Here is a 24,592-nt window from a genome sequence, read left to right on the forward strand (position 1 = left end):
AGCGAAATAGCAAAAGAATTAATCACATATTATAACTAAAACGAGATTGTTAAGTAGATTATATTATACTGCATATGCGTTAGTGTTTCAGCTGGTAAATATAGTTTTTATATCTGAAGATAAATAAGATTTAATTCTATAAAATTGCATAATGAATTATACATATATCTATTACTATTCGCATTTCCCCTTAGTTGTATGTTGTCAATAGCATCAATCACGAACATATAAATAAATATAGAAGAAACCGTTCGGAAATGGAAAGGGAAAAATGAACATGGAAGACAAGAAAGTTTTCTTCATGTTTAGCGTATGCGTGATACGCTTTGAATGTCTCAGATAAAGATAAAGATACTCTGCTCATTTCTATTTGTTCCGCAGAACGAGAAATTTGTTGTCTTTCATATTGGTTTTTACGATTCAATTTTTGGGCAGTTTTCCCTAGCGAGTGTCGGTCCCTGTTTGATATAACCAGACCGTAATTTATACAGATATGTAATATAGATATATATTTGTAAAACTGAAATCAGATGAAATAAATGTTGCCTGAGGTTTTAAACGTTTAATAAAAACAATATTTCATTTGGAAAAAATGTAAGATATGTAAAATTACACATTGATCATTTTGCTGGTCTTGTATCATAAAACATGTGGCCCGAAGAGCACGTGTCCGGTAGGAATACGTCACTTGTGTTAGGAATCGTTTTATAACCTATCACAGTAAAGGAACGTCCCAGTATAGCAGCCGAAGAATGCCGTGAAAGTTTTTGCACAAAGTACAATTGATCTACAATTGATATTTTCCGCAATACTTATCTGGTGTTCGGACAGGGTGTCCCATACTCATGATATTTATGACAGTGGAATGGCGTTAGTAAATCAATTACAAAAATTTTCGAGATCAATTCTCGGTATTGCATCAAATTATTCAAAATATACGAGCAACACAACGTTGCCCTTTTTGCAGGCAACAAGAAGAATATCGACCACGCAACCACTTTCAGAAAAACAAGAGTAAGTGATACAAATTTTCTTGTGCTTTCCTTCTTTTTTTAATAGAATTTCAGTACTTACCTTCCAATATAAAATTGGTGTCAAAATAATAATGCTAATAATAATGTCTAAGAAATTTTTCTCTTTGTAGGAGTATAACATCTAGAAAAATAACATAGTATTAATAGAATAGTATTAATAAGAACAACATTGACAGTGAACAACTAAAAATATAACACTGTTATAAATATATGATATACGAATTATATTTATGTATTATTAAGACAAGTATATCTTATTTTTAAATTATTTCTATTATCATAAGTGATACATATAATTAAGGTATAATTAAGAGAAGATTAATTGAAGAAACACAAAAAATAAAGAAAATAATTATATTGAGATAATTTTTATCTTTCATAAATATTATTTTCAGAGTAAATATAACGTTTGTTAAAGCAAGTGGAGAGAGAATCAAAGCAAAAGGGAAAGTTGGAGATACTATATTAGACATAGTAGTAAATAATGAAATTGATTTAGGTGGATATGGTATGTTTTAAAGAAGCATAATTTACTTAATTTAAAATAAATAATTTTGAGGTAGAAAATATTTGAAAATTTTCATTTTTATCAAGTTTAATATTCTTATTATTTTTAACTTTTGATACTTTATTATATAAGTATGTTGTAATCTTAAAATATAATTGATATAGGTGCTTGTGAAGGAACATTAACTTGTAGTACGTGCCGTTTAATATTTTCGAAAGAAGTTTATGATGCACTTCCTGACAAACCAACAGATGAAGAATTAGACATGTTGGATTTAGCATATGAATTAACAGATACGTTATAATCAGTAATATTAATAATCAGTATCAAATCATTCACATTATTAATTCTATTACCTTTTAATATTTTATAAAGTGAATTTTTCTATTTAAATTTATGTAAAAACAGGTTAGTATTGGGTATTTCGAAATCTGCATCTCAATGTAGAATTTCAAATCGCTATCTCTGAATACTACGAAACTGAAATTATAATAAATTTTCATAGTTTTTTATTTATGACCCTATAATCATTACAAATCTATGTTGGAATTAGCATATTTACAATGTTGATTTTCAAATGGATAAATAGAAATCTTATTGTGTATTAGTATTAATTTGTATAGCAATAAATATATTTATTGACATATTCAGTTATATAATATTTAATTTCAGGTCACGGCTAGGCTGTCAAATAGTAATGTCTAAGGAACTAGATGGAATTGAGGTAAGAGTTCCATCAACAATTAATGATGCAAGAGCATAACTGAAATTATCTATAGGTTTTTGAAAATTTGTATACAATGTTATACATCTCTTGTTAAAAAACCCTTGTTATAATTATTAAAATATTGGTATTAAAAAAATATAATAAAGAATCTTGTGTTTAAATGTGAAGCTTATATATATACATATGTTATAGTATAATTGTAATTTTGATATTTGTACATTGCCATTGTAAAAAGCCTATCCAATTATGAAGAAAATATATCTTTTATTTTTAATATACAGGGTGTCAATTTTAAAACGTTCATCTAAATTATTTTCGTTACTATTAAAGATAAGAAGAAATTACTAAGGAAGACTTAAATGGTTTTAAGATGTGTACTTGGTTATGATAAAAAAGACTCTTGTGGAATAAATTTTGCAACTTCTGAAAGATTAGATAAAAGCTTAGAACCTAAAAAATAATTTGAAATTAATTTCGTTTAGACATACTGTTTGATTTCTTAGCTATGGGCAAGTTTAAAAGATCATCAAACTCATGGTCAACAAAACAACAGAAATGTACATGCAATGCTTTTTCGTTTCACAACAAGTTATCTGACACTATCATCATTTTCGTGGCACATGCAACATTATCGATTCAGTATAGTAATGTTTTGGATTAAAACAAATGTCTCGACATTGGAGCAAAATATTTCAACCTTTAAGGACTAAAATTAAAACTTATGAGTTTGTTTATAATTTTAATAGATTTTATTAATATTGTGTTTACTGGTTTATTAATTACAAGAAAGTTTGTAAAAGACTGAAGTTTTACGTAAAAAGTACAAATATTCTTTCAACAAAATTAGTCAAATCACATCATTATTTATACATATTGTATATAAATAAAATATGCGGATATATTACTTTACCCTAGAATTAAAATTCAATAATATTGAAGAATCTTATTTATTCAGATTTTGTACATTATCGCTTCTAACCTCGGATAATAGAACAACAAATTAAATATTTTTAAACAAAAAAACTTTGTTCCTTTGTTTGATTTCCCTTGCTCGCGTTTCTTAACTACTTAGATATAAAATACTTACGTTTTCGAAAATTCATACTTCACAAGCTACTAAACGCTTTATCTGTTCAGAATAATTTATTGTTTTCTTAACTAGGTACATACCAAATACATCTATTAAGTTGGTATTTCTCATAATTACCAGTACATAAAGCTAAAACACTTTTGTACTATGCATGTTATACATGGATCTAACAAATAATTTAACTTGTGTATTGTCGTTTGTATATTTTGTTACGTGTAAAATATTCTATTTCTACACTACTTACAAGTTCGATAAAGTGTACATTACACATCGTGAAATTTACATATTTTCACTTGGTTACCCTGCCCAATTCGAATATAATTCAGAACGTATGTGCTATATTTATATATTCTGCATTTGTTTTGTATATTATGTACACTGATCTGATCTTTGTAAACGCGAGTTTTACGATATTAATGAGAAATTTGCCAATTTAATGGAAGTTGTTAATTTTTTCTGGCACGTTTCACGTTAGCAGACATGTTTCTTAAGTTACAGTCGAAAAGTGTTTTTATGTAAAAGAATAGGAATGATCAAGTTATTTTAAGATGACAAGATATTTCACGTCTTCTATTTAAATGTAGCGTTAAATTTTAATTCCGTCAATTCGTATATACTCATACATCGAATTTCCTTTTCTCATGTCATTTCTTTTCTTTCATTTCACATTTAATTACAAAGATAAAGTGTAAGTACGTTCCTCATAAAATTAATATCAAATGTCGCAAAATATACAAAAGTAAACTAAGAAGAGGGGTACATATTATCACACAAACTGTCGTTCATATTGCATATGTACATATGCAGTATAAAAACAATACTTTTTAGTTTTTAATCTCTTGTTTAAATAATCCTAATATCTAAATTTGTATCGGTCATTGATTCGATATAACTGCGTTTATTGGAAGTAATTAAGCTATAGCCTGCGCACAAGAGAAGAAGGAACAAACACATATAGTATACACGCTTAAATAACAAAATTAAGTCAGTTTACGTTCAATGTGAACTTGATCAAAGTTCCAGTCTCGAATTATAGAGTTTCTTACTATCAGTTTACAAAATTCGATATTACGATTATGTACCGTATTTGAAAAACATAAAATGCTTTGTTCAATTTTAAATAAAACTAATATTTACCAAAGCGAATACGAAAAAAATGTTATCATCAAACTCAATTTTCAATTATCAAACTTAATCCAGCACAAATACAAATGTTATTCGTGCTTTTTTACTTTTACTACTTTTCAACTCTCTATAGTTCGAGATTTGAGTTCCGCTAACTTTCTTTCTACTGCGCATGCGCAACAGGAAAACTTGAATTACACGTAATAGTCAAAAATTCGAAAATCTTATCCTTTCGTGGCAGCGAAAGTAACCTAGGACTAGAGGTTCCATAACATTAATAATAATAAGGCAATAATATTAATATTAATAATAATGTAATCGAGTATTACTAACAATATTAATAATAATAATAATAGTATGGTAATGGCAAGATACACGCGGGTATAAATTAATCATTCCTTTCGTAATATCTACGACGTCTTCGGGATATTCTTTAGAAATTACTTTATTTCTGGTCAATATTCATTAACGAGCAACTTTTCTCTCTGTTTCTTATCACGATTTTTTTCACTTCATCACAATTGTACCGTTAGAAATTATTCAAAACATTGTTAAAATGTCCATGAAATATATGCAATTGCCGTATTGAATAAGCGAGTAATGAAGTTGCTGTTTCACTGAATAAAAGTGAAATCTCCAATGCGTGTGCTCAAGTATATAAGTTAAAAAAAGATTGGTACATCAATGCCTATTATTCTTAATCAATATTCATCATTTAACAATTAGGACCGAATTTTTACAAACCAACTCTAAACCACGAACCAATTTACAAATAAAAAGATCGATGTGTAAATTAACTATCAACTATTAATCTCCAATCCTATGTGAAGATATAATGTTCGGACCAAATTTCTAAACTAACGTGGACAATTCATGCGGACTATTGGTGGTTGCTGCGCTACTTAGATCCAATGTGGCAGCCGGAAGACCAGGACTGACGCTGCCGGTTGCTTCCCGTGGCAAATGCTGCGATCTATTTAGCTTATTTCCAGGACTCGGTGGCGATCTATCTGCTGGTGTATCCGGTGGCGTAACCACGTTTCTGTGTCCGCTCACGTTCAGATGATTGTGCGTCGCCGCGATCGGAGCTGGCGATGAGAGCAACAAGGGCGGTGGAGACATTGACACGTGTCGATGATGATGATGGTGATGATAGTGTTGGTACTGTGCAGCTCGGCCGTGCGTTGCGTGGCTGGTATTTAGTTGGTTCGTCACGGGCCCGACTTTCGTTGGGCAGCCAGCATGGTGGATGGTTAACGGGCCACGTAGTTGTTGTTGCTGTTGTAGCTGGTGCTGGTTCTGGTGCTGTTGCAGCTGCTGCTGACGCTGCAGCTGTACCGCCGCTTCGCACTGTTCGCGCGCTAACGCCTTCACGGCATTCGTCTTCTCCTACGAAATAAGAATGATAGGTTAGGTTGTAGTCAGGGGCCATAACAAATTAAAAAAGTTATAATATAAGAATTTACATTTTAGTTGAAATGATTCTAGTTACGAATAAGTATTAAAGATGATTCAAATCTTTTTCGTTGCCGATAACCATGGTGAAAACTCTTTTGGATTACTTTCAGCCATTGTCAATCTTATTGTCAATACTACATGCTTGAAGTAGAAGGAGGGGTACAGAGAAAAAGACTTTTTCTCAGCAAATATAATCGTTACTCAATTATTTTGTTCAACAGTTTTACAAATCTCCCAAAAATAAACGAGAATACGAAAATACACTGAATATCGTGTGTATGGTTATTTATAAAATCCCCTTGAAATAGTTGCGATCGCGGATCACATAAACAAACGAACCTGTCATTCTACAGAGTATCTTTTTCGGTGAAATTATGCAAACGTAAATGTAACTTCGGTAGAACTCCTCGAGAACTTGTAAGCTTATATCACTCTGACCCAACCAGTCCACTCTAAAGTGTATAATTTATAAAAGGGGATTATATTAATACGCGGAGGATGTGGTAGGTGGTAAGTTTTGCATATGAATGTTCGTTGATACAACGAATGGTTAAATGGAGGTTTTCATGAATGTGATAAGGACTAGATCGAATGTTTTAACACTTATAACTAGAATGCGTATTTTTATACAAGTTTGTAGTTTTACGAACATAATCAAAGAAATAAAATTTTAATCGAGATTTGTTTTCTTATATACGTATATTTTAGCGCATTTTATGCATTTTGCGCCATTTGCGTACTTTTCAATTTCGCACGAATAAAATAAAGATCAGCAATATAATTATAACGCTTCTTAAAAATGTGAAAAATCCTGGTTTCCTAAAAGCTTGCAATTGATTTCAGAAAAATTTTTATGAACTCTACCAGATAAATTATGGTAACTCTGAAAACAAAATTTCACGATAAAATGATTTCCGAGTAAAATACACATAAAAGATGATTTAGACGTGTTTGAACGTGTTCGTTTTCTTTTTTAAAAGCGATATGTTCTTACCCTCTGCCACACGAAGACGTTATGGACCATTGCGCATCCACAAAACACGATGCCAAGGCCTATGAAAACCGACGTAACGATTGCCGGTGTGACACCAATTACCTCTCAGAGAAAAGACATCGACTCCCGACTGTCGGACGCCAACGCCGCGACGCATCTTAGTCCCCATCAGAGATAAGGCCCCAACCCCGACTTTCGGACTCCTTGGAATCCACACCAAACCCCCCAACATCCCTAAGCCAGGGTGTATATAAGCCGAGACTTCATCCAGCCCGGGGAGTTCTCGTTCTAGTTGCTGTTCTTGTACAACACCCCTTTCTCTGTTCAACGTTATTCTACTGTAAGTGCCAAAGTCATAATAAAGTTCGATAAAAGAGAATTAATAGTTGGGCTACGACTCAGCTTTCTTTTCTCTCGCAACCCAAGTATCCATTTTACGTGACACCGGCGTCGAATGAAACTGGATGAATGTATACAATATCATACCTGAAAGCATTGTTAGGGGATCATTATAACACGTATGCCATAACAAGCGGGACAAAGAATCAGCGCAAATACATATTCTCAATACATATAATTCTCGAAGCGTAAACTATATACATATGCTTTTCATTGAAATTTTCAATACTAGTCGCAAATTATTTTTCAATTAATTTATTATTTAAGTCTTTATATATCAATTCTCGACGAATAAATTACTTAAATTATAGAGAATCTATCTTCAGACAATAGAGAATTCAATATTTTTGGTCGTTAAGTAATTTACAAATTTCTAAAACGATTACGTTCGAAGTTTTGGACAGTATTTGAAGTTTCTAACATGACATTAAAAAAAAAATAAATAAATTTTATGATATAATTAAAAAAACGTTGTAGTCTATCATAATTTCTATTCCGTCAAATTTATTAAAACGCAGTTTTCTTCTGAACAGAGTCAAAATGTCCGTCTTGAATCGAGTTCAACAGCTTAACGATCGATCGAGCGAATGATAGCTGTGTAAACTAGCATGACACAACGTAAACTTTAGATTAGATCTCGATCCATCCACCAGCCGTATTCATGCATGACATGAATATTCTGTTTCAGCTCTTTATAAATTAATCTGTTAAAACTTCCCTAAAAGACGATCATTTTTATTTTTCTAAGAAAAATAATGACTATTCGGCGTTAAAATTAACTTTATTTCCATTGGATTTCTAAACTGATTTCATACACTCAGAGATAGTTCACAGTATCTTTTAGATTCATGCCTGAATTCAAGAAAAATTAAACGTACAACTTATGTACTAGTATCTTTCAAAAGGTTAAAGTTGACAGAATTGAAGGAATTGGTTCTTACCAGTTAGAAAGACGGGAATGCTAATGAAAAACCCTCCGACAGCACATATCCGGCTGATGGATGATTTTTGCAGGTACTTGTTACTCCTGAAACAGACAAAATTTGAAGTGAAAGTCAGTTTCACGATTCTATGATAATTGAGCGAAATATAAATGTTAAGGAAATTCGAGGATTTGGGAATACAAATTATTGACTATATTTCCCACACAACAGTTATACATCTATATTACTCTCTGAAGAACGTCTTGCACGCACGCTGGTCGCCAACCGACTATCCTAGATTCTTCTAACATCTGGCAACAGTCTTTTGTCTCCACTAAGTCCTTGACGCCCTCTAACCCTTACACACACACTCTCATGTACAGTGTAAATGTATCACTTCCCTAACAATAAAGGAACCAGTTTTTTGTTTAACAGCCAAGAATCTTTCAAAAATTCTACTGTAATTGATACTTCAAATATATTTAGTCAGACAAAGGATAATCATAATCGCAACGTTAATCTTAACTTTAATTCAAGGATCAAACAGTATCATTATACATATAAAAGTAAACATAAAGTCTATCCACATTATTGTTATTATTATTATTATATGTTATTCTATAATTGATTTTTATTTCTTTATTATCAATATTATTCTATTTTCTATAATGATTCAATTATAGATCTTATTTTTTGTCAATCATATTTCACTGAAAAGATCACTTTGAAAATAATCTAATAGTAAAAAATGAAAAATAATCTTTTTCTACCTTGTCTTCATTTTTTACAAACTCTGTCCACCGCCGTAAACCTATTAAATGCATGAAACGACAAAGCAAAGCTGCTTCACATAATTCCCCGCTCACGCAGTGTCAATCAGCTCACGACCGCAAATGATACTGCTAATTTCCAGCGACCACGAACGATTTCACCGTAATTGCCGGTGTGAAATTTACCAATACGTGCTCGAATTGGTCAATAATGGATAGAGCGCTCTTGCACACACTAATCTACCAACAAATAATATTGACTCAATTGAACAACAGCGCATAGATTAACGGACAAACCGCATGTTCCAAACAGATTTACAATCACGGCAGAAAATACATGCCGTTATAGATGTTTCCTGGTCAGGATTAATTTCCACGCGTTAAGAACATTGTAGCCGGAATCTAGGAAGAACTAGCACTTCCTGGAATAATACTATTGTGTCCTCGATGAATGTCTCTCCGCAATGCCCTCGAGTGAGTTGTTTTTGTCTTCGGTCGTACGACGTCCGGGATGAGAATTCGGGGAACGGTTTTGCGCTGCTTTAATACTCGCACAACCATCCATCCATGGGACTGCATCTTTTTAGGAGGACCAGTGATTAATCTTTTCCCACTCATTTTCATCTCTAATTTCTCATGAGGCTAAGATTCCTGCATCTGTTATCATAATAATTTATTAATACTATTAATAAATTGAGACAATTTTATACGTCGTATTTTGCGTTATAAGATGACTTGTAATTTGTAAAATTTACCTGTAAAATTCCTTTGTTTGTTTTACCGAAGCAATAGTTGGCATTTCTATACGACAATAAGAATTTGTTAATACTAATAATTTGTAAGGTTATCATGTTATCATTCTTCTAATGGATAGTATATTATTGAAACTTTTTTAATATTGAAACGCGATATTTTTTTGGAGAAGAAGTGCATAGTAGTAAAGAGTTGAATTCTACGGACGTAAAAAGTGGACATAACATTTTCTGTACATGGAGTCGCCTGGCCTAAACATTTTATGATTTCCGGGCAAAATACAGACGAATCCAGCGCTGATTTTAAAGTAGCTTCATCCAAATAAGCCACAATAAGAAATTCCCACGAAACAGTTGCGTTCATCCCCTTTCGAGGTCGCCGACCTCTTTGAATGCGTTTCAAGAGCGTCGTACCAATGAAACTTCGAGTTCTAAACTAATTTCTCAGCCTTTTCCGTTAAATTTAACCTTCCGCGTTAGTGTATTTCGGACGAGCTCCTATTTTACGCTTTCGTCGACTTCACCAACGTAACACGCAGCATCCGCAAGTAAAACTGTCTCTTAAATTTGATGTGACACCAATACACGACGAGAAGAATCACAATGCCATTTTTATTCCACTTCGTTAATTTTTCGTCATAAGGTTTAGCTGTAAATAGGATTAAAAAAATTTAGATTAACGAGGAATTTAAAATTGATCTGTTAAATCAACAATTTCCATTAGTTGTCAATAGATTTTATAAGCCTCAGATTACTGAGAAATTATACACATTGCAAAATATTTACCATTGGTTACCCACGCTACACGTAAATTTGATCAATCTACCAATGCACTAACACTGCAATAAATTTCTATTGCAACATTCCACGCTCCTTTGCCGCACCTTAAACTCCTCGCTAGATTTATTCCACCTTAAAGTGTCACATAACTCCTACGACACCGATATCAAATCTTAAACTCCACCAAATTCCAGAGAAACTTGATTTCGTCGAAAGTAAGAGATTAAACTTAAAAAGCAATTTATTTCATCTTTAAACTATCCCAAACTTCTTAAATATAATTTATATATATAAAATATTATACACTTATTGTGTGCATTATATATTTCAAGAACTTTGCAATAAAAAATAAAACTTATTACATTTAAGATATGGTTATATCGCACAGGCTCGAATATGATAAAGAGGTTAAATAAATGTCTCGAATCTCCGCAACAAACTCACACAAACCACCTAAAACACGTATACACAATGTGCATTCACTACGAACTCGACTCCCATTCCCTGCCAAAATCACAGGCATGCAGAGTCAATTTCACTGCTCGAGCTAGTTGAATAGGGAAGAAGGTCGAGAGCTGGAGTTAAGAAGCATAGTTGGTAAAGAATCGCGTGCCGCCGCGCCATTAAGATCAAGCCCACGATCTCAACAATAAATATTAGACGGTTCTCTGACCTGCATTTCGCGTGCGACTCGGGACGATTCAAAAACGCGTAAATTTCCCATGAGTCGAATCAAACGTTCGCGATTTATCGCATTTAGGTTATATCGATATTGTCCACGAGTGGAGGCATTCAAACACAGATTGCTTTGTGTCACTCTATCGTAACTGCCCGTAATACATGATAATTTAATTTCGAATTCTTTCGAATATATGCACGTAACGAAAAATTTGTATTGGTTAGTCAATTGCAGACCAACCAGTTGTTAGCCAGTGAAAATAATGTAGATAATAATAGTGAAGAATTAGCTCGAGAAGAGTAAACAAACAAGGCGCCTTAATAAAAGGCACAATGTGGGTCCGCAAAGTGATGGGATTTCGGCGCATGCGCATTGTTTCGCATCAACTTACAATTAGACATGCACGAAAGCTTCATTTCTGCCGCATACATACTTGGATTCGCGTGCATGAAATTCACAAAGTAGGTTATTGCTTGAAAAACAGCTTTAATCGAGCGAAGCTTTTAACCAGACTGAAATCAAGTCTTGGTTTCTTTAGAAATTCAGATGGAATAAGAGAAACCTATTTTATCTGTGGATAAAGGTTAGGCTGCATCGGTTGGCTTATATGACTTTCCGGTGACTTTGAAGGGTAATACGGCGCCGGCGGTCGAGAAGGTAACTTCTCTATTGAACGAGATCTCATTGATCTCGTCTAAGCAGGAAGAGTCTGTCGGCCCTTTGATTTTATACGAGTCTTTCCATTCACGATCGTGCGAGCTGGCTACAGTCGACGACACGGACCGCCGACAAAACTGTCTGAGCCTATTCAAGGCGACGTCAAATAGTTTCACTCGGAGAGATGAATGGAGATAAGAATCACCGGAGCGTCTCTGCGCTTCGATGACAATGATATTTGGTAAATCCTCTTCTTGTTTCTCGTTTTGAAAGAAGATTGTAAAGAAGAGTGCTACTAGATCGTCTAGGGAAATCACACGGTATATATTGCGTAATGCTATTGATTTATCAAAAATAACAAGAGGTTAAGGAGCTTTGGGAAGGTTGATTCAATTTTTTATAACCTGACATCTCTTTGAACAAATGTCTTAAGAAACGCTTGAATAAAATGTTAAAAAAATAATAATCTTTTAATGAAATAATCATCTAAAATGAAATCTTTTCCTGTATTTTTAGACAATAAGATTTACTATATCCTACGCCATAATAAGAATCAATTTGCTATGAACTGGTATCTCGGAAATTGTAAGAATTCAGAAAATATAAGGAGGCCGGAAGAGGTAAATGAAATCCACAGAAACATTGACCCAACCTCAGCCCAGTTAGCCAACAAACTAAAATATCTCGCTGCCTTTTCTATATTTACGACCAGAACGTGGTCATTAATTGAGTCTAGCGACTGCACCGTAGACGAATCACTGACCGATGTTGCTTTAATGGATATGCGGAAAATCACGTGTTCCAGGTTCCAGGGATGTAGTTGTTTTCATTTCCGGAGAATACGGTCGACTCGCGTGTGTATACCAATCTATCTGAGGATAGGTGTTCGTTAGAATTACTAACTATATTACTTTCAACCTCGTGATTAAAATTTTTAAACGTCACTTAATAGCAATTCAGTCGAGTAAGTACAAACTTTCAAATGTCCTAATTTTCAAATCTTTATATTTTTTAATCTCAAAGATATTTTATTATTTGCCGTAGATCAAGCTTCGTGTTACCGGTACTGTAACATTACAATCCTACGAGAAGCAGAAAATAGTGAAAAAATCTGACCTAATAGATAGTAGTCAATATTCCTTTGACGCGTCTTATGCGAACCGCAGTTAGAGGAAATGCAAATAAGCTCTTGCGAAACGGTTTGCCGCACGACAAGCCTACGAACAACGCCCAATGCAAGTTCGGTGGGAGTTACAGGAAGAGGGACGTTTAAAATCAACTAGGAATCCCTATTCAATCGTCCAATTTTCGATTCCGGCATTGAACTTCCCGAAGAAAATTAAATACAATTCCGACTCGAGATTTAATTTCAGTCTCGTAGCTAATGCAATCTAATCGCGTTTGCAAGGCTACGCTTCCGGTCAGAAGCCACGCGCTTCGATCGCGTACTTTCCGCATCGGAAGCGTACGCTTCGGTACTAACCGCGTCGATTTTCAAAGGAATCATTGGACACCGGAAGAAGAAGAAGGAGTAAGAATAAAAGCACGTAAACCGGCAGGAAGTCAATCGAGACAAAATCTATATCGTTGAAAGTCGAAAAAAGACCCGAATTTAGGCTACAGTACATATTCGAATTGAATATATTCAAGGTTTAGATTTTCTTCTCCTGAAAATTATAAACATAAATGAGTCGACAAGCGATCTTGAAAAGCGTCTGTTCCATCTAGATTATGTAAATTGCGTGAATTACCGTTAGCCATAATTCATAATTTATCGAAAAAGCGCGCTTCTTCTCAACCACGCTTTCCCCTACCAGCACCGACATTATCGGCAGATCGATAAGTATCAAAATACCACAAAGATATTAATCTCATCTTTCTTCTAACCGCGAAAAAATGCCGCGCAAATGATAAAACAACAGATCAGCCAGAAACATCGAATTCTCCACGCTTCCGACTGCAAGAAGAAAAACAAAGTTATTTGTGTATGATGGAAACGTCTCTGGACGATGCTCTTGTCACAGACGAAATTCGAGCAGCTGTATATAACAAACCGAAATTCCGAACGCCTTATCGCGTGTGACCGTCCGGTCAGCATCCGTTCTCAGCCGCCTGAGTGGCATTCGATCACTCCAGCCGTTCTTCGAATTTTACACTAAGTATAAACAAAACCTTCTCCCACTCCAACGAATGGAAGAATATAAATTCTCCCTTCAAAATCATCCAGTCAGTCTAATAAAAAAATTCTTAACTAATCCAAGTATCGAAAGTGTATCATCGCGAACCGAAAAAATTGTATAAATTGAGTAAAAAATAAAAAGAACTTTATCTCCTTGTCGGAAATTAACAAGTTCCTTACTTTTTACCTTAATTTTACACGACACTCTTAAGCGGTCGAGTGCGCGCGAGAATAGCATCGCGGATCGGCATTTCCACGGTGAGGATTGTAAAATGGTTACGCAGATGATGGATCATACGCATGGACCGTAGAGACTATCGTGAATGATGGATCAGACACACATACGCGTTCTTCGCTCTTCCGATATTCTTCGTAACAACTGCTGCGATCTCGTCATTGGAAACGATCTCGGGAAATTCAATCGAATATCGAGGAAATTTATAGAAAGCTACAGCTGTGTTCGAGTATTATTCTAGAGAAAAGTGGTTAACTCTATGAGACTAACGATACAATACGTCTCAAGATAACTTTTAGGAAAATGATTGTACCTTTAAAATTCTTTCGACACTTTTCGGTATATTCTTGTCATTGATTCTGAAAGTATTTGATTAATTTGCTGGTTAATAGGAAGTTGGTTAAAACCGAAGTTAGTTAAAGAAATAAGTAAACACGAAACCCGTGGATACTCTAGACATATGATTCTACCTGCACGCGACAAAAATATTCATGATCTGAACAAGGAAAGAAGTGTTGTTAGATTCGCGTCATGCTGCAAATGAAAGATTTACAGCTCGAACCCAATTATCTGTTACATTACATTCTCGGGCACGTGTAGGCTGAACGTCATGATATATGAACACAAGTATAGAAAGAACAACATGGATATTTCGCGCGAAGAAAACGAAGCTTCACATATACAGTGTATAACCACTCGACAGTATTTGCTCACGAAAAATACGAGTTGTTAAAGTCTAACAAAAATTACGTATACAGTGGCAAAGAAGAAAACTGTTATGCCGTTTACTCTTATTTCTAATTGACAGAAAGTCGTCAACGAACAAAGAGCGCTTTTTCTTATTCTCTGTACCTTCGCGATGCAATCACAGAAATTCTCCAAAATGCTTCGTGTCGACTAAACAAAGAAAAAAAAATGGCAGCTGCTAAGAGCAAACTACCTCCGGAATTTTCTTCGTTTCTAAGTGAACCAGGAAGAAAGAAGGGAAGGGTTAATGACGCCGAAACTGAAGGGTGGCCACGGATCGTTTGAAAGGGGCCACGACAACCGTTACGATTCAGTCGCACCTGTTCCTCTTCCTAGGTTACCACGCCGAACCATTGCGCGCTTTTACGAGCGTTCCCGCGATAGTTTCCTGGCACTTGCTCGTCCTTTCAACGAAGGGTCGATCGGTTAATTTAAACTCTCGAAGGCTTTGTCCAGTCGGTAACATCGATAAGCTTAAGTTGAAATACGGATTTCTCGTAAATTCAGAATTTTATTGCCACCAGGATGTATATGGAGGCGACAGATGAAGAACACGATGTAAATTAGATTTCTTGCTTTTATAGAGAAGCAATTTTTAAATTGAACACCAGTCGTCGATCGGTTCTGTAGATCGTTTTTAATAACAAAATAAATTTGGTTAGTCCATAAAGGTTTGTTCGTGTGAATCTTCCCATAGATCATCCGTAACGTAAATACCGCTATAACCGGCTGCAGATACATTTTCCTTGAACATGTGGCGGCACTTGACAGTAAACTTCCCAACAGTTTACGTCGCTTGACGCACGACACAAAGACCCTATACCTGCGGAAAAGATGATAGCCAGATGTCGATACATTCGTACCGAATATTTCCAGCTAGCCTAAGGACCGCTATAAATCTTAGGATTTATTTTAGCTAAGGTCCTCCAAAGAGACAAACAGTCTTTGTTTATCAGTCTCGAAGTCGACCACCTACCACAGGGACACACGAGAAATCTGCTATCTCTCACATACGACGCTGCCCGCTAGCAACACCCTCTCAAGGGCAGCTAGCATCCTTTTCCAACGACCAACACGAATTAGCCAATAAACATTAACGTACATTTCCCTCACTTTCCGAACCAAAGCTTTTCTCAACGAATCCGATGCCTTCGCATCCTTAGACACATCCCAACGAGTCTTCCTCCGCAGCAGCATCGCGACAAAAATGTCAGTCTATTACCGCGAGTTACCGCAGTATATCACGATCGTTATACTTACACGGTTCGAGCCGAATAATTATCTAAGCTCTCGACATCTCGTGCAATCATTGTCCGCACTCGCAGCGTATCTCGAATCGTAGCTATCCAAGCTCTATCTAATAACCGCGCATTCGTGAACCGAATACAATCGCGAATCCTGCATCAAGTGTACTCATTGACATTAGAGTGAATAAACATTTATCGTTCAAGAAATCTGAGTTTTCCTTCCGACCCTATCACGACATACCACCTCAAATTGGTGACCCCGACGTGATTATCCCCGAGTGCTCGTGAAATGTAACACAATGAATCTAAATCAGTTCGAAATGACCAATAACGCCCACTCCGCACGTACGAAGGCCGGCGGGGACAACGCAGACTCGATTAGCGCCCTTCTCCGCGTGCCACCGTTCTGGTCTGATGACGTCGACTTGTGGTTCAAGATGCTGGAAGTGCAGTTCGAAACTGCCCGGATCACTAGTGACCAAGAAAAATACCAGGTCGTCATCGCGAATCTCGACAAGTCGCACGCGAGATTAATTCGAGACGTATTCGACGCCGCACCGGCGACAGAGCGTTACCAGTACGTCAAAAAGGAGCTCATCAAACGATTGGGAGAGTCGTACGCCAAGAGACTCCGACAGGTAATCGAGAACGAGCAAATGGGGGACAGGAAGCCCTCTCAGTTTTACCGTGATCTCAAAAGCCTAGCCACCAATTCGTTAGCAGACGATGTCATTTTCACCGTCTGGGAAGGTCGACTTCCACAGCGCATACGGAGCATCCTAGCCTCTGTACAGAACAACGATCCGGACTCCCGCATACAAATTGCCGATAACATTTACGAAGCCACCCTGGAATCAGGGCAGATCGCCGCGGCCAGCGCAGGCCGACTACCTGCGATAACCCTCCCACCTGGCCAGAATAGCGGAATAGGCGACGCCATGGCAGCCTTCGCCAACTTGGTCACCGAGCGGGTAGCGCGAATGGACGCCCATATGAGCGAGATGCGAGCGCTAGTAGCCGAGCAAAGAAGCAATGAACACCGTAGGGCACGAGTACAATCACGCTCGCGTACACGATCCCGCCGCCGTTCGCGCCCTCGCGATACGCTGCGGCAAGACGGGCTGTGTTACTATCACACACAGTTCCGAGAAAGCGCGAGAAAGTGCACACCCCCTTGCTCCTGGAACTCGGAAAACCGGACCAGCCGTCCGTAAAAGCGGCAAACGACGACGGTTTGGCATCTCTCGCCGCATATTCGTAACGGACAAGAACTCGCGGATCTCCTACCTCATCGACACCGGCGCAGATGTTTGCGTATACCCGCGCAACAAGCTACACGGACACGTGAACAGAAGCGAGTACGAGCTGTTCGCGGCCAACCTGTCCCTACCTAAACCTGTCCCTACGCAGAGCATTTAAGTGGGATTTTACCGTAGCCGACGTCAAAACACCCATCATCGGCATGGATTTTCTAAGCCACTACGGGTTGCTCGTGGACCCGCGAAACAAAAGGCTTATCGATACGATAACACAGACGTCATCAAGGGGATACACCGCCACAACAGACGAAGCGCCCGACAAGACCGTCATCGGCGAATCACCATACCACCAACTCCTGGCAGAATTCCCGGACCTCACCCGCCCACCGATCTTCGGAAAAGAGAGAATTCGACACGGTATGCTACACCACATCGAAACTACACCTGGTCCACCAGTCTACAGCAAACCGCGTCGGCTTGCACCTGATCGACTTAAAGAGGTAAAAGCGGAATTCGAACACATGATCGAGCAAGGCGTGATGCGACCATCGAAAAGCCCGTGGGCATCACCCCTGCACGTAGTGCCGAAAAAGGACGGAAACCTGCGTCCATGTGGCGACTACCGTGCGTTGAACGCCCGCACCGTACCCGACAGATACTCACCGCCACATATCGAAGACTTCGCGCAACATCTGCATAGTAAGCGAATCTTTTCAAAAATCGATCTAGTCCGCGCTTACCACCAAATTCCGATTGCGTCCGAGGACATTGAAAAAACCGCGATAACAACGCCTACCGGACTTCTCGAAACAACAAATATGATGTTTGGACTTCGGAACGCCACGCAAACATGTCAGCGGTTCGTCGACGAAATCATACGCGGGCTCGATATCGTCTACGCGAACATCGATGATTTTCTCATAGCCTCGGACGACGAAAACCAACATCGCGAACATTTGAAAATCTTGCTCAACCGTCTTAATAATTACGGCGTTGTGATAAACCCCACGAAATGCGAATTCGGCGTGCACGAAATCACATTCCTCGGATACTCGGTAAACCCCGACGGAATTAAGCCGCCGCCCGAAAATGTCGAAGCGATTGTAAAATTGTCGAAGCCCGCGAACGCCAAGCAACTACGTAGGTACCTCGGTATGATAAACTTCTACCGACGTTTCATACCGGGGGCCGCAAAAACACTTAAGCCGCTCAACGACCTGTTAAAAGGCGCGAAAAAGGGCAACGCGCCCATCGAGTGGTCGGAGCAGTAGGAAAACAGCTTTCGCGAATCGCAACGTGCACTCGTGGACGCCACGATGCTGGCGCATCCGATACCAGGTGCGCCTATCAGCCTCACGGTAGATGCGTCCGACTACGCAATGGGGGCAGTATTACAACAACGTGCGAATAACCAATTACAACCGCTAGGATTCGCAACGAAATCTTTGACCCCCGCTCAGCAAAAATATAGCGCGTACGATCGCGAACTACTCGCGATATACACCGCAGTCAAACATTTTCGACACGCCTTAGAAGGCAGAAACTTCACAATATAGCGACAACCGTTGCCTCGGCCCTCCTCTCTACATAGATAGCTCGTTTCGGCGTACCTTCAAAAATAACGACTGATCAAGGACGCCAGTCCGAATCAAACCTATTCAATGAACTATGCCGGTTGCTCGGCATTAAGCATTTACGCACAACAGCCTATCACCCCGCATCCAACGGAATGGTAGAGCGCCTACATCGACAATTAAAAGCAGCAATAAAATGTCACAATACGAGCAACTGGGTAGAAGTCCTACCAATTGTTTTATTAGGCATAAAAACCGCTATCAAGGAGGACCTGAACGCAAAGGTAGTCGAAATGGTTTACGGTACTGGCATACGATTGCCGACAGAATTCTTCGTACCAACGAAGGAACAGGCCAACTCGGAATTCGCGAACCGTTTAAAGGAGCGAATAGAGAAAATCAGTCCTCACCCGATTACGCGACACGGCGAGAAGAAAACCTTCGTGTTCCGCGAGCTCGAAACATCACCATACGTATTTATACGCCATGACGCTCCAAGCTCTATCTTATAACCGCGCATTCGCGAACCGAATACAATCGCGAATCCTGTATCAAGTGTACTCATTGACATTAGAGTGAATAAACATTTATCGTTCAAGAAATCTGAGTTTTCCTTCCGACCCTATCACGACATACCACCTCAAACAAATAAATCAAAATCGTAAAGTATGTTATAAATAAAATCTGACTTCACGAGGTGTTGATCCCTCATAAAAGAAGTCTTTTATATCTCGCAGATGATTCATAACATGACGTCTACTTTAACTTGTTCCTTATACCTCCTTGTCGAAAAAGTTAATAGTTTACAAATTCGAACATTACATATGTGACGGAAGAAAAGAGAGAGAGAGAGCGTTTCGTCCCGGGACTACCGGTGGACTCGTCAGTAAGGCTATGCCCGGTAGTCCCTGCCTTAGACGTAGAGCGAGTCTCGCTAGGTGCGGTATTTATATCAATCGCTCGTATATTCGACCACTAGCGAGTTAGACAGACAGACTCGTTGTCGTCGTAGCCCTCTAGTGTTGGCGGTTGGTACCCGCGGCTCGACCTGTCGGCGTCCTATTGATACCGATCCGCCACACATATCTACATAACATCGGCCATTATATTTGCCAAACCAAATTTGTTTTCTTGTAACATTCTGTGATTAATTAATGCTACAACAAACTTAATATAGAGTGTCACGTGCAAAATTTGCACGATAAATCAGATGACTACGATACAATCTTCAAATACGATCGTATCTTTCGTATACAAATTGATAGTTTCCACCTAACTGACAGATTTTTATACCCTTGGAAAAATAACGTCTTGACGAACAATTCACGCCAATCAACGCCAAGAATGAATCACGCAAATTCTACTGGAAGTCCTCTATTCACTTTTTCGATTTATCATCAGCTGGAAACATCAAAATTATCGGCTGGTGATTGGGAATTAATCGAAAAATAAATTACAAGCATTGAGACACGCGAGTGCCCGTTTCTTTCTCTATTTTTCTGTCTGCTTGTAGGAATATTAAGGCGCAGTCACGGCCCGCCAAATTTATTCCCGTTCCGTAGTGCCCTGTGTCGGTGAAAAAATTTGAAATGCCGGATTCGAAGGCGTGGAATGCCAACAGCCACGACAGAGAGTCCTCTTCTCTCTTTCTGGTGGAAAGACGAACGGGTGCACGCGTATGCTCGGACGCTCTGACGCACGAAGAACCGCCCGTGAACAGAAACCAGACACGCGTGTAACGTTAAACCGGGCCGTCGATGAAAAACGAACAAGACTTTCGCGACCGATGGGCCTTTTCAATGACAGATCGAATCGTTCAGTTTCACGGTTCGTTCGGGGTCACAGTAGCGTTCATCTTGGCATAAAAACGCGCTAGAGACGATTTCTCATACATTGGTTAAAGTTGATGTGTGTTTCGGCGAATTGTCGTTTGGAGGAGCGATACACCTAAAGAAACGCACATATTCATAAGAATCTACGTTTCGTATTCTTCGTATCGATATCTTTATTTTTATTGGTCGTATCATGTTCGATGTAATAGTTGGTTTTTTAGCTAGTGAATTAACAAGATTTAATAAGAAATTTAGTACAAATGCTCCATGCGTCGTGTTTGACACGTCGTTGTTAAACTCTCATTTATAGGAAATTCAAAGCTGTATTTTCTCACCCAGCTTAAACCTTACGAACTCTTTTCACGCGTTTCACCCGTCATTGAACGAAACGATGAAAACGTTCATCCATCCACGTCTCTCCAGTAATAATCCAATTAACCTGTTTCCCCAATAAGTCGAAATCCGCGATCGAAACGTGAGATCGCGAAGAAAAATGCACGCCTACTTTAGGATCGCGCCATCTAACAACGAAAGAAGAAAACTTCGTGAGCCAGCAACTACTTTGTCCAAAAGTGGCTTTATTCGAAAAGTCTGCTGTTCAGCGTGTTCGCGCCAGCAGCACCAGAGATCCCTTATCACGGACCATTTAAGTAATGAGCCGGCACTTAGCAGCGCCGCTTGTCTTTCATTCTTCTCGTGTCTCTGTGATCGTCGTCGCCGTCGTTGGTGTCGTCGTTGGTGTCGTCGTTGGACCTGTGTCATACTTCGGCTTTTTTCCTTTCATCCTCGCGTCTCAGACTCGGTAGCGTGGTACGGAAGGAGGGACGGGCACCGAGCTTCGAGTGACAATGAGCAAGCGAAGAGGAACGGCCGTCTACTACTGGGACCCACCATTAAAGTTCGTGCTTCTTTCGGAGCACGTCTGCACACCCCAGGGCTCCTTCTCCTTCGCTAACAATGCCACTTTGCAGACTTCGCAGTTATCTTCAGCCGGACGACCTTCGGCTAAGGCTTCCTAGCTGGCGTGCACCAGAGACACTGACCGAGAACCCTCTTGCTTTTGGTCTTTCGTTGCCAGTTGACTCATTCATAGGGAACACCATTGTCGGAGAATTAGTTTCAGAACGAAGGAGAATTGTTGGTGATCTTTAGTTAATTTAGAGCGGAAGGTTTCGTAATTTGTAATTTGTAGTTTACAACAGAAATTCCTATTGTTTATTAGGGAACTTATGCCGCAGTTCCTTACATTTGAGGGAGGTCTATGGTAGAAATTTTTATGGTAGAAAAATATCGTAGGAGTCAGCCTCCATTATTAATAATACGGATACAGCTGTGCATCTTTTACTTTGTAATTTTAACACGAAAATATCCAATGATCTTCGGAGTATTTGAAAACATTTTGGAAACAATTAATTTGTTAACTGCGAAGTTTATTTCCTTACATTTGGGGGAGGTCTATGGTAGAAATTTTTATGGTAGAAAAATATCGTAGGAGTCAGCTTCCATTATTAATAATACGGATACAGCTGTGCATATTTTACTTTGTAATTTTAACACGAAAATATCCAGTGATCTTCGGAGTATTTGAAAACATTTTGGAAACAATTAATTTGTTAACTGCGGAGTTTATTTCCTTACATTTGGGGGAGGTCTATGGTAGAAATTTTTATGGTAGAAAAATATCGTAGGAGTCAGCCTCCATTATTAATAATACGGATACAGCTGTGCATATTTTACTTTGTAATTTTAACACGAAAATATCCAATGATCTTCGGAGTATTTGAAAACATTTTGGAAACAATTAATTTGTTAACTGCGGAGTTTATTTCCTTACATATGGGGGAGAGGTCCATGGTAGAAATTTTTCAGGAGCGCGAGTAACCCGTAAAAATATCGTAGGATAATTAATTGTTAATAATACGGATACAGCTGTGTATATTTTACTTTTGTTATTAATTTTAACACGAAAATATCCAACGATCTTCGGAGTATTTGAAAACATTTTGGAAACAATTAATTTTTAACTTTTTAAAGTTTAATTTCAAAAATGCCTCTATGGGGTGAGCAGGTAAAATCAAGCAATAACGAATAAACACGTCGAACGTAGTTAAGTGGTTAAGAGCACAAGAAGACAGTTCTTCGCATACCCGTCGACACTCGGACTATTCCTTCTAGCTAAACAGCTCTCTAGGAGAAAATCGAGCATTCCAATTCAGCAGAATCTTGAATTGTCTGGAAGCCCCGGAGGCAAAGCAGGGGAAACAACCGTTGAGCGAAAGGACGAGGAAAAGAGAGAAAGAAGGGAAACGAGAAGCGTCCGGTGACGTTGCAATTTTAATCGTCCTCCGGTTATCTCTTCTGGGCACACTGCGATAGTGTGACACAACCGGTAATATTAACTTAGCAGACAGCTGTAAAAGTTAGTCGTGGTGATAATGTAGCATAAAGAATGGCTGTGTCCTGTGTCATCGAACGATCGATAAGCCGCTAGTTATCAATGTCCAAGCTAGATCTATTGTTCAGAAAAGAAAACAAAGGATGGTCGACCACAGAAAACGGTACACTTTCTTCCCTAAAGGCCATTCTGCCAGATGTGGTTAATCGAAGCAGTAGCTCAGATGTAAACTGTCCTCTTCTCTTTACTCTTAGTTAACCAATAGTTGGGCGAATCACCAGAAATTTACAACAGGGGCCCCAATCGGTGACCTGGAAATTCCGGGGCCTGAATACCTGTCTAACGAACACCTGTCTACTTCGATCAGTGTTTGCGTTACCGTTGCTTACCACCAGCCAAAATAAATAATTACAAAGCATGATTTAACACTAACTCTACCAGGCCTGGTCAAAAGGCCGTGTTTCAACATTTAATTTAGAATTGTACAGTCATTGTTGTTTCTTCTCTTCTTCTAACTTTATGTAGATTCTTACGTTAACAAAAATTGAGAAATTGATTAGTCGGATAATATAAGAATTTACATAAAGTTGGAGGAAGAAAAGAAACAACGACGAACGCACAATTTCAAATTAAATTTTGAAACCGGTCATTTGACCGGGTTTAGCAAGGCTAGCGTTAAGATAATAAATTCGCACTCTTATAAACCGATTTATAGAATACTGCTCCCACTATAGTAAAATGAAATATACTATAAATAGACGAAGAATTTCATATGTTGCTTAAAAACGTTTCTCGCAAAGAACCAATCTTTAATCTAAATATATATATATCCAAACTCCGGAATATACTCTGCCCGTTCCCAAATCTCATTCTATGCTAATTTGATTATTTGAAATCGCAGTGCACGAGTTTCAAGATCGACAGCTAATTTCGTCCGTGTCCAATCTTCATTATTCTCTTCTTCTCTGTTATTTGTTCTCGAAACAAAAGTTACGATACGTCTCTGTAGTTGCATACATTACAATGTTAACGGCTCGTTCTCCAACATTTCGAACAGCTTGAACAAATCTCGTTCCAATGGCCTGCCAATCAAGCCTAGTTGTGGAATAACGCAACACGCACAATATCAGCCGCATCTTCGTAGTTTGGTACATTAAAATAGTCAGTGGAATATAGTGGCATAGATTTGACTGCGAAATCCTGGGACACTCTATATAAGGAAAGGACC

General features: G+C 38.2%; 1 protein-coding gene and 1 pseudogene across 4 annotated transcripts; one reads left to right on the plus strand and one right to left on the minus strand.

Annotated features, from left to right (window-relative positions):
• Positions 1 to 685: 685 nt before the first annotated feature.
• On the plus strand, positions 686 to 2,547 carry LOC126870180 (adrenodoxin-like protein 2, mitochondrial). Of its 4 annotated transcripts, none has more exons than XR_007691188.1 (5): positions 969 to 1,014; positions 1,145 to 1,335; positions 1,430 to 1,542; positions 1,707 to 1,950; positions 2,215 to 2,547. XR_007691188.1 is itself a non-coding variant. In XM_050627672.1 (4 exons), the coding sequence occupies exons 1-4, from the start codon at positions 866 to 868 to the stop codon at positions 2,303 to 2,305; spliced, it is 486 nt and encodes a 161-aa protein (XP_050483629.1). In that variant the 5' UTR covers positions 687 to 865; the 3' UTR covers positions 2,306 to 2,547. The 4 variants fall into 4 exon arrangements, 1 of the variants encoding a protein (XP_050483629.1); XR_007691189.1 differs by having other exon boundaries at positions 1,145 to 1,281; XR_007691187.1 differs by lacking the exon at positions 1,145 to 1,335 and having other exon boundaries at positions 686 to 1,014.
• A 653-nt stretch (positions 2,548 to 3,200) lies between these two features.
• The window catches only part of LOC126870188 (uncharacterized), a 38,106-nt pseudogene continuing 16,714 nt past the window's right edge, over positions 3,201 to 24,592 (minus strand).

This window comes from Bombus huntii, chromosome 10, assembly GCF_024542735.1.
Source record: "Bombus huntii isolate Logan2020A chromosome 10, iyBomHunt1.1, whole genome shotgun sequence".
NCBI classification, from domain to species: Eukaryota; Metazoa; Arthropoda; class Insecta; order Hymenoptera; family Apidae; genus Bombus; species Bombus huntii.